The following is a 9852-nucleotide window of genomic DNA, read 5'->3' on the forward strand; positions in this document are numbered from 1 at the left end:
CATATCTTTCAAAGCAGCCTGAACTTCTTCTTTCATCACCATAGGCTCTTGCTCATAATTACTATTAGATGAACAATAGAATTGCTCTGTAGGGTTTGCAAGGCTGTGAGTATTTAGAAGCAGATAGCCAGTCTTGTCTCCTGGGGTTCTTCTGGGTGAGTCTGAACCAGCAACTTTTCTTCTAGTAGTCAAACACTTTATCATGTCATTTATGTTTGTATGTATGTCTAAAATCTATCAGTTGGTGAAATAAGGGGGAGCACTGGTGGCCTAATGGTAACGCTGCCAACCCAAAGGCATGAAAAAAGATGGGCATTTTCTTCCCATGTGATTTACAGCCTCTGAAAACCCAGAGGGTCAGCTATGAGTTGGTTCTGACTTGATGATACATAACAATGACAGGTGGCACAGGCTGTAATTATGCAGGAAGTGGAAAGGGCTGATTTATCTGGTAAGGTGACATTTGAGCAAAAACTGGAATCACTTTCTCCTTCCCTTCCTATCCATATACTCTCCAATTATCTCCCACCCCTATCTCACCTCACCCCTGTACTCACATATACCAGCCCTACTAGCCTCACTTTTCCCTGGAACTTATCACACACTTCTGAAGCCTTGTTGCTGTTGTTGTTATGTGCCATCAAGTCATTTGCAACTCATAGCTACCCTATGTACAACAGCTCTAAACCCTGCTCTATCCTGGGCCAATCGCACTGCCTCTGACACACCCACCCTGATTACCCCAGTCACTGAATCAATCCATCTCATAGAGGGTCTTCCCCTCTTGCGCCATCCCTCTACCCTCCCAAGAATGATGTCCCTCTCCAAGGACCTGTCCCTCCTTGCAACCTGCCCAAAGTATGTCAGACAAAGCCCCAGAATCCTTGCCTCCAAGGAGTTGCTTGTTTTAATCCGCTCCAGCATGAAACTGTTTGTTTTCTTGGCAGTCTATGGTACATTCAAAACTCTTCTCCAGCACCACAGCTCAAAGGCATCAATTCTCCTTCTGTCCTCCCTAGTCATTGTCCAACTCTCTGATGCATAACAAGTGATTGCAAAGACCAAGGCCTGTATCAGGCACACCTTAGTCTCTAGAGAGACACCATTGCTCTTGAGTACTTTAGAGAGGTCCTTAACAGCAGACTTTCCCATCGCAATACGTTTTTTTATTTCCTGGCTGCTGGTGCCAAGAGTGTTGACTGTGGAGCTGAGCAAACTGAACTGTGAACAATCTCAATCTCTTCGCCATCCATCCTGATGCTACCAATTGGTCCAGTGGGGAGAATCTTTGTCTTCTTGACATTGAGCCTCAGTCCATACTGAAGGCTGCAGTCCTTGACCCTCTGCAGCAAGTGCATGAGGTCCTCCTCAGTTTCAGCGACCAGGGTTGTGTCATCTGTATAACGCAGATTGTTAATAGATCTTCCACCAATCCTGATGCCATGCTTCTCCTCATAGAGCCCAGCCTCCCTGATAATCTGCTCTGCATACAGGTTGAAAAGGTATGGAGACAAGACACATCCCTGGTATACACCCTTCCCAATTTTGAACCATGTGGTGTTATTCTGCTCTAGGGTTCTAATACCACTGTCTAATTCTACTGTCTGGATGGGGTGGGTTCTTCTTCCATATAGCTGCATGGCCCATTTCAGCTTTAACATTCACATTCCAACTCAGTACAATGCACCCAGCTCCCTATTTAAAGTTGCACCCTCATCTCTATATTCAAATATATCTTGCTCTGCACTATTTCCCCCATAACACTCCTTATCTCCTAAAGTTTACAATCACTAAATTATTTGTCATACTTTTTCCTCATTCATCATGCAGGGTAGTGGTTGTTTGTTTTGCTTCTTGCTCTTTCCCTGCTGTCTGTCACATGGCATACCTGATCCATACTTATTGAACAACAAACAAGAGTACCAAGCAAGAGAACCTAAAGGCTTGATTTCCTTGATTATACTCATGACAGAGAGCTCTGGTTCCTGCTCGACCCTGTGATCCTACATCATCCCTCAATGGTAACCACTTCCTTTCATAAATATACACCCACAGATGTTAAATTACTTAGAGGATCAGCAGGAATCCATGAGTGATGCAAACACTAAAGTGCTGAAAGGTAGAGAGTCAAATCCATTCAAAGGTGCTGTGGAAGAAAAGCCTAGAAAACCAATTCTAAAGGATCACAAGCACTGAAACCCCAACGGGAGCAAAGAAATCACCATTAGTTGGAATCGATTTGTCAGCAGCTATGTTTTTGTTTTGGTAACAACATGCCTCTGGAAACTCTATGAACTTTGAAAACTGATGATAGTTATAGAAAGTCTTTAGGCCTTTTGTTCATAGGGTTGTCACACTCGACTCAATGGCAATCAACAAAAAGTGGTGATAAGAGCAATCACTAGTCCCTATCCTAAAGCTGGAAACCTAACACATCAGGGATTGCTTTATATATAGAGAAAGACTTAGGCTGAGAGTCCACTCAAGAAGCCCTATGTGGCTCAGAGTTCCTCCCTAGCACTGTCACAAGGAGGAGAGTTAAAAGGTCAAGATCTACTAAAGGGTTCTTGTACTACCAAGAGGAGCCACTAGGTGTTTCAGGGTAGGCCACCACACTGTAGCACGTTTCCTCCACTGAACATTGCTTTAGTGATGTGACCATCAACTCAACCCACTGTCACCAGAATCTGCATCCCTAAGCCGTATATTCCCTCTCATCCAACCAACCACACAGGCCCTCTTGCTAATTCTCTGATATCAGTGGCATTCTGCTTGGCATAGTCTTGTCCAAGATAAACACAGGTTGACTCTCACTCTACCTAGGCTGCTGTCCAAGCATTACTCCATTTGAGGTGTCTGGTCTGCACACCCCAAGTAACACACCACACACACTGGCACCTCCCTTCCTTCTTGTCTCCCTCTGTTCATATTTCCTCTTATCACCAGCTGTCACATTCTAGAATTTCTTATTGCTTTCCCCCCGCCTCTCCTTCCACTTTAAGGCAAGCTCTGTGATAACAAAGAATTTCTGTGTTGTTCCTGTTATGTTCCCACTGCCTAAGACGGTGTCTGGCACATAATAAGTACTTAATATATACTTGTCAAATGAATGAATAGTCCTTCTTTAACCAGTCAGCCATCCCTTAAAAAAATTATTAAACTGCATAACTAGCCACATAAGTGTTCAGAAAAAAGTAACAAAATTCACTGCCTTCATCAAGTTTTCCCAAGGTAGACCCAGATTCACAGCCCTCACAGATTCAAAAGAAAACAATCAAGCCGCTGTGCTCACCTGATCAGCCCCCGATACATAATGTATTCGCACCATCTGTCATAATCCGTGCTGTCGATGTCCTAATAGAGAACAGAGGAGAGAATGTTGAAAGCAGAAAGAACAATCTTAGTTTCTGAACTGCAAGACAATCTGTGAGTTACAGAGATAAATGTGCATGCTACTTTATTTTTTTCTGGCTTCTATTCATTTAAAAAAATCATTTGGTAGATATCCCTTGAACATTTGCTATATGCCAATCTAGTTACCATACAAGTAACTCGGGAGGCGTAGTCTGTAGGAAACTGTGATGTTGGTGGTTCGAAGCCATTAGCAGGTGTGAGGGACAAATATGGGCAATCTCCTCTGGAGATTTACAGCCTTGGAAACCAGCTGGAGGGTCAGCTATGACTTGACTTTGACTCAATGACAAGAAAAGAATTGAGCTGCTGCATTGTTGTTTTGTTGTTGTTGTTGGGTGCACTGGGTCTGCTATGACTCATAGCTACACTATGATCAACAGAGCAAAACCTTGCCCTTCGCTGTGCCATCCTCATGACAGTTGCCATGCTCAAGCCAATTGGAATATAAAGAAGAAAAGGGAGCTGGGCAGGCCCATCACTCAACAGAATACAGCTCATGCCTCCCTGCAGTTTTCCGAGAACTTTACCCTAAACAGCATTTACCATCTCTCCTCTCATCCGTCGTCCTGAGCACCACTTTCTGCCCAGCAATTCATTCTACCATGCTGCTACAGGAACTCGTTCATCTGGTCACCACCCTGCTTTTTCCAGAGCACAAGGACACTCAATCTCTTTTGTCTCCGTACATAGCACCAAGCCTGCTGTTCTGAAGGTGCTCAGTGTATGTTTGTGAAATTGAATCTGGGAAATAGCCACTTAGGGGAGAAATCATGAGTCTTTTTTGACATAGGAAGCTTGAGACCAGAGCTATTATTCATCAGACAAGCACACTATATATTTCCTATACTATATGAGGAAAATGCTAAGTAACGGAGCTGGTTCACTGAAGGAAGACATCTCCTTCTGTAAAAATCATGTAAATATAAATATACCTGGCTTTTGCCATCCCTGAATTTTACTATTATATTTAATGAAAACCATTTTAAATCCCTAAAAGAACAGAGCACAATTTATTTATCTCTTAATTTCTCCCCTTTATCCTTAGTGGAGAACACACGAATACATGAATGAATAGTACTCAAATCTTTATTATCGTCTATATTATGTACCTACTAATATACTTTGACCAATTGTTCAAACATGGAGATACTGGGTGGTTTAAAATCAAGAAAGCTGCAGCCCCATAAAACACACACACACACACACACACACACACACACACATACACACATACACCCAAAATACCATAAACCTTTTCTATACATAAAAAAATAAAGTACATTTTAAACATTTAGAAGATGATAAAAAGGATTCTGATTTGCTTTAGGAAGAGGTACACATTTAGTCCTTACTGAGAATAATAAATCAGGGGTCTATTTAATTATCATTTTATTTTCTCAAGTTTAAACAAAATGCTGTCCACTATCAAGACTAAGAGAATTCATATATTCATTTCTTAAGAGAAAGATTTGTTCAACCGAGCATCTCTTCCTTAAATTCATCTCTGCATTCATAAACTACCTAATGGAAAAAGCCTGTCACCAGTTCTGACATAGCTTCTGACATCAATACTGGAAACCAACAGAGGATTAAATAAAAATGAAATGAAATAAAATCCATCTTGGCTAGCACCATATATATCTTTACACACACAACAGGGGTACAGACATAATACATACACATAAAAAATGCTTCTTTTATCAGGATGATGTTTTTTTCCTCAGACTTGCCAGCTCTCATCTTGTCTAATGGTACTTACATACATATTTATAGTGTTTCATTTTATAGATATAGCCATTAAAATACACACACACACACACACACACACACACACACACACTACCACTTATGAAGTATATTCCACATTTGAAGGCTATGGATATGCTACAACCCAGTCTCATAACATAGAGAAGCAAGAGATATAATATTACAATGTTACATATGTAGAAACTCAGACCCCAAAAAGTTAAGGAGCTTATCCTCAGGTCACAGCCAGTCAACGCAGACCATGCAGAGAGAAAAGGCCCAGCCACCAGCTCATCCCACATATGTGACTGAGGCTGCCTTAGACCCTCCACACAAAGCTGATACACCAGCTCATTGTCTAATGAACCCAGGCAAGAACATGGAGCTACCAAGTCAAGGGAAGTAATAAACTGATGCATTATCATTTGAGCTAAATTGGAAGCAGGAGTGGCATCTACTTCCTAAACAACATGTCTCTGAAAACTCTATGAATTTTGAGAAACAACAATGGTTATCAAAAGGGTTCAGGTCTTTTGTTCATAGAGTCACTATGAGTCATGCTCAAATCAACAACAATCAACAACAACAACATTATTGTAAAATAGAAGGATAACTAGTAAAACATGTACAGGAACTCAAGCAGGGCAGGGGGAGTGGAGGGGTGAGGAGAGGTAGGGGTAAAGCCACAGGACTGCACAGTTCAGTGGGTGGAGGGCTGGGAGAAAGCAAATGGGAAGGATCCAGGCGAAAAGACAGGCTAATGACAGGCAAGGTCTAATGGTGATTGAATTTATAAAACAGAATGCATGAGAACGATTGTATTAAATATGGTGTGAATGAAGAATAGTGTGAAACACAATACATATAAACTTTGTTGTTGTTGGTTGCTTTTGAGTTGAGCATGACTCATAGCAACTCTATGAATAAAAGGCCTGAAGACCCTCTACAACTACCAACATTTATCAAAGTTCGTGGAGTTTGTGGAGGCATGTTGTTTAGGAAGTAGATGCCACTCTTGCTTCCAAACCTGTATATTTAGTATGTATGTTATTGTTTTTATGTGCCAGTGAGTCACCTGTGATGTTTAGGGAGTGACCCTATGTACAGCAGCTCTGAACCCTCCCCTGTCCTGAGCCAGTGTTACACACCAAGCCCCACCACCCCAGTTACTGTATCAATCCATCTCCGGGGTCTCCCTCTCCTGTGCTGTCCATCCACCCTTCTGAGCATGATTTCCTTCTCCAAGGACCTATCTCTCCTGGCCATATGCCCAGAGTAAATGAGGTGGAGCTTCAAAATCCTAGCCTCCAAGGAGAGACTTAGTTTCATCCTCTCCAAAACAGACATTATTTGTTCTCTTTGCAGTCCACAAACATAACACAAACTTCGTAAGCAAACCAGATTAAAAAAAAAAAGTAAAGTAAAAAAAAATTACTGGTGACTGGAACACAAAATTTGGAAACAATGAGGAAAGAACAGTAGTTGCAAACTATGGACTTGGAGACAGAAATGAGTCTGGAGGTTAATAATAAAATTTTATGAGCTTTATGTGGATATCACCTGAAGGACTGCACAGGAAACAGAATGACTATATTTGAGGAAACAATCGTTGGAGAAATGAAGTATCAGCAGGCAAAACCAGACCAGGTGCCAAATGTAGAACAGACCATCATGTGCAAGATTAAACTGAAGCTGAAGAAAATGAAAATTAGTTCACAGGAACCAAAATATGGCCTTGAGTCTATCCCAGTTGAATTTAAGAACCATCTCAAGAACATGTTTGAGGCATTGAATACAAGTGATGGAAGACATCAAATCTTTGATATGAGAGGACATCAAAGATATCATCCATGAAGAGAGCCATTAAGAGAAGGCAGAAAAAAAGGAAAAGCCAAAAGAGTTGTTAGAAGAGAGTATGAAAATTGCATTAGTGTGTCAAGAAGCAAAAACAAAAGGAAGAAATGTCAAGATAAAAGAGCTGAACAGAAGAGTTCCAAGGGCAGCTAGAGAAGACAAAGTAAAATATTAAAATGAAATAGACAAAGAACTGGAGACAGAGAATAAAAAGGAATGAACTTGTTTAGTATTTCTCAAGCTAAAAGAACTGATAAACAAATTCAAGCCTCAAGTTACAATCCAGAGAGACTCTATGGGCAAAATCTTGAATGATCCAGGAAGCATCAAAAGATGGAAGGAATACACAGAATCATTGTACCAAAAAGAATTAGTTGACACTGAGACATTTCAGGAAGTATCATATGACTGAGAGCCAGTGGTAATGAAGGATGAAGTTTAAGCTGCACTGAAGGCACTGGGGAAGGGGGAAAGCCCCAGGAATTGACGGAATACCAATTGACAGTTTTCAACTAACAGATGCACTCCTGGATGTGCTTACAAGTCTATGCCAGGGAATTTGGAGGATACCTGTCTGGCTGACTAACTGAAAGAGATCCATATTTTCCCCTATTTCCAAGAATAGTGATCTAACAAAATATGGAAATCACCAAACAATATCATTAATATAATATGCAAGCAAAATATTGCTAAAGATTATGCAAAAACCGCTAGAATAGTACATTGACAGGAAATTGCCAGAAGTTTAAGCTGGTTTTAGATGAGGCAGTGGGAGCAGGGGTATCACTGCAGATGTCAGGTGGATCCTGGCTGAAAACAGAGAATACCAGAAGAACTTCTATTTGTATTTTAATCGACTGTGCAAAGGCATTTAACTGTGTGCATCATAATAAATTATGATTAACACTGGAATCAGGAGTGGTATCCACTTCCTAAACAACATGTCTCTGGAAACTCTATGAACTTTGATAAATGACAATAGTTGTAGAGGGGTTTCAGGCTTTTTTGTGCATAGAGTTGCTATGAGTCGTGCTCGACTCAAAGACAATCAACAGCAACAAAAGAATGGAAATTCTAGAATAATTAATTGTGCTCATGACAAATCTATACCTAGATCAAGAAGCTGTTGTCCAAACAGCACAGGAACACTGCATGGTTTAAAATCAAGAAGGGTGTGCATCAGGACTGTACCCTTTCTCCATACCTATTCCATAGGTAAGCTGAGCAAATAATTCACAAAGCTGAACTTTATGAAGAAGAATGTGGCATCAGGATTGGAGGAAGACTTTTCAATCTTTGTTGTGCAGATGGTACAATTTTGCTTGCTGAAATTGAGGAGAATATAAAACACTTGCTATAGAAAGAAAATCAAGGACTACAGCCTTCAGTGTGGATTACATTTCTACATAAGAAAATAAAGGTCCTCACCACAGGACCAACAGTCAACAATATGATAGAGATATAATAGAAATTGTCAATGATTTCATCTTGCTTGGATCAACAATCAACACCTTTGATACCAGCAGTCAAGAAATCAAAAGACATATTTCACTAGGCAAGCCTCCTGTCAGGCACCTTTCCAAAATGATGAAGAGCAATGATGTCAGATTGAAGACTAAGGTGCACCCAATTCAGGCCATGGTCTTCTCAATTACCTGCTACACATCGGAGAGATGGATAATGGATAAAGATGATATAAGAAAAACTGTTGTCTTGAGCTGCGGTGCTAGTGAAGTACTCAACATACATACAGCCTTGAACTGCCAAGAGAACAAGCAGGTCTGTCCTGGAAAGGGTGGAATCAAGTTGCTCCCTGGAGGCAAGGATTTTGGAGGCTCTGTGTCACATACTTTGGGCATTTGGCCAGGAGGCAGCAATACTTGGAGAAGGACATCATGCTTGGAAGGGTGGAGGAAAAGCACAGGAGAGGAAGACCCTGGATGAGAAGAATTTACAGAGTAACTAGACTAACAGGGTTAGGTGTGTCAGAGTCAGTGAGATTGGCTCAGGACAGGGCAGGATTCAAAGCTGTTGTGCATAGGGTCACTCTGAGTCACAGGTGATCCAACAGCACATAACAAAAGACTAAAGGAGCTCTGGTGGCCTAGTGGTAAGAAACTGTACTGCATTCTCGAAGCCACATGATTCAAATCCACCAGCTGTTCTGTGGGAGAAGAATGGGCAATCTCCTCCCAAGTGATTTACTGCTTCTAAAAACTTGCTGGAGGGTCAGCTATCCATGGGTTATGACACAATGGCACACAACAAAGTACAAGACTTTACTTTGATCTGTATAGTTTCTGCTTAATTTTCTTGGGGCACTCACTCTTAGGGCCCAGTTGTCTGAAAGAATTGTTGTTCACTGTTGTCAAGTTAGAATCGACTCATAAATGGCCATACAACAGTTTTTCAGCGGTTGTAAACACACGGGAGGAGATTACTCATTGTTCTCCCTTGGAGCAGATGGTGGATTTGAACCACTAGCCTTAGGGTTGGCAGTAAAACTCCTTGCCCATTAGGCCATCATGAAAGGGTCCCAAGCTCACATCTGGATCTAGCTTTCCAGCTCCAAGCTTCAGCTCTTCAAAAGCCAGTACCAATTTGCCAGCCATAACAACTATCTTGAAAATGGATCCTCCAGTTCTCAGTGGACCCATCTCATTAACTGCATGGAACAAAGGGAACAAAGATGTGCTACCCTTTGCTGTTGCTAGCTGCCACCACATTGATTTCTACTTAGAGAAACTCCAAACGGCAAAGTCAAACTTCCCCACAGAGTTTTCTTGCCTGCAATACTTAAGAAAGCAGATTGCGACACACCCCTGCAGCTCTGACCCA

The 9852-nt window shown here is 41.3% G+C and overlaps 1 protein-coding gene across 1 annotated transcript in view; it reads right to left on the bottom strand.

Moving 5' to 3' along the window:
- CWH43 (cell wall biogenesis 43 C-terminal homolog (S. cerevisiae)) overlaps positions 1-9852 on the bottom strand; it is a 116793-nt gene that overhangs the window by 19717 nt on the left and 87224 nt on the right. Inside the window, exons 13-14 of the mRNA XM_006894177.1 lie at positions 4347-4404; positions 3293-3354 (exon numbers count right to left, since the gene is read on the bottom strand). Coding sequence (XP_006894239.1) covers positions 3293-3354; positions 4347-4404 — 120 coding nt within the window. The remainder of the gene's footprint in view (positions 1-3292; positions 3355-4346; positions 4405-9852) is intronic.

Source organism: Elephantulus edwardii, unplaced genomic scaffold, assembly GCF_000299155.1.
Source record: "Elephantulus edwardii isolate Elephantulus edwardi_28Jun2011 unplaced genomic scaffold, EleEdw1.0 scaffold00137, whole genome shotgun sequence".
NCBI classification, from domain to species: domain Eukaryota; kingdom Metazoa; phylum Chordata; class Mammalia; order Macroscelidea; family Macroscelididae; genus Elephantulus; species Elephantulus edwardii.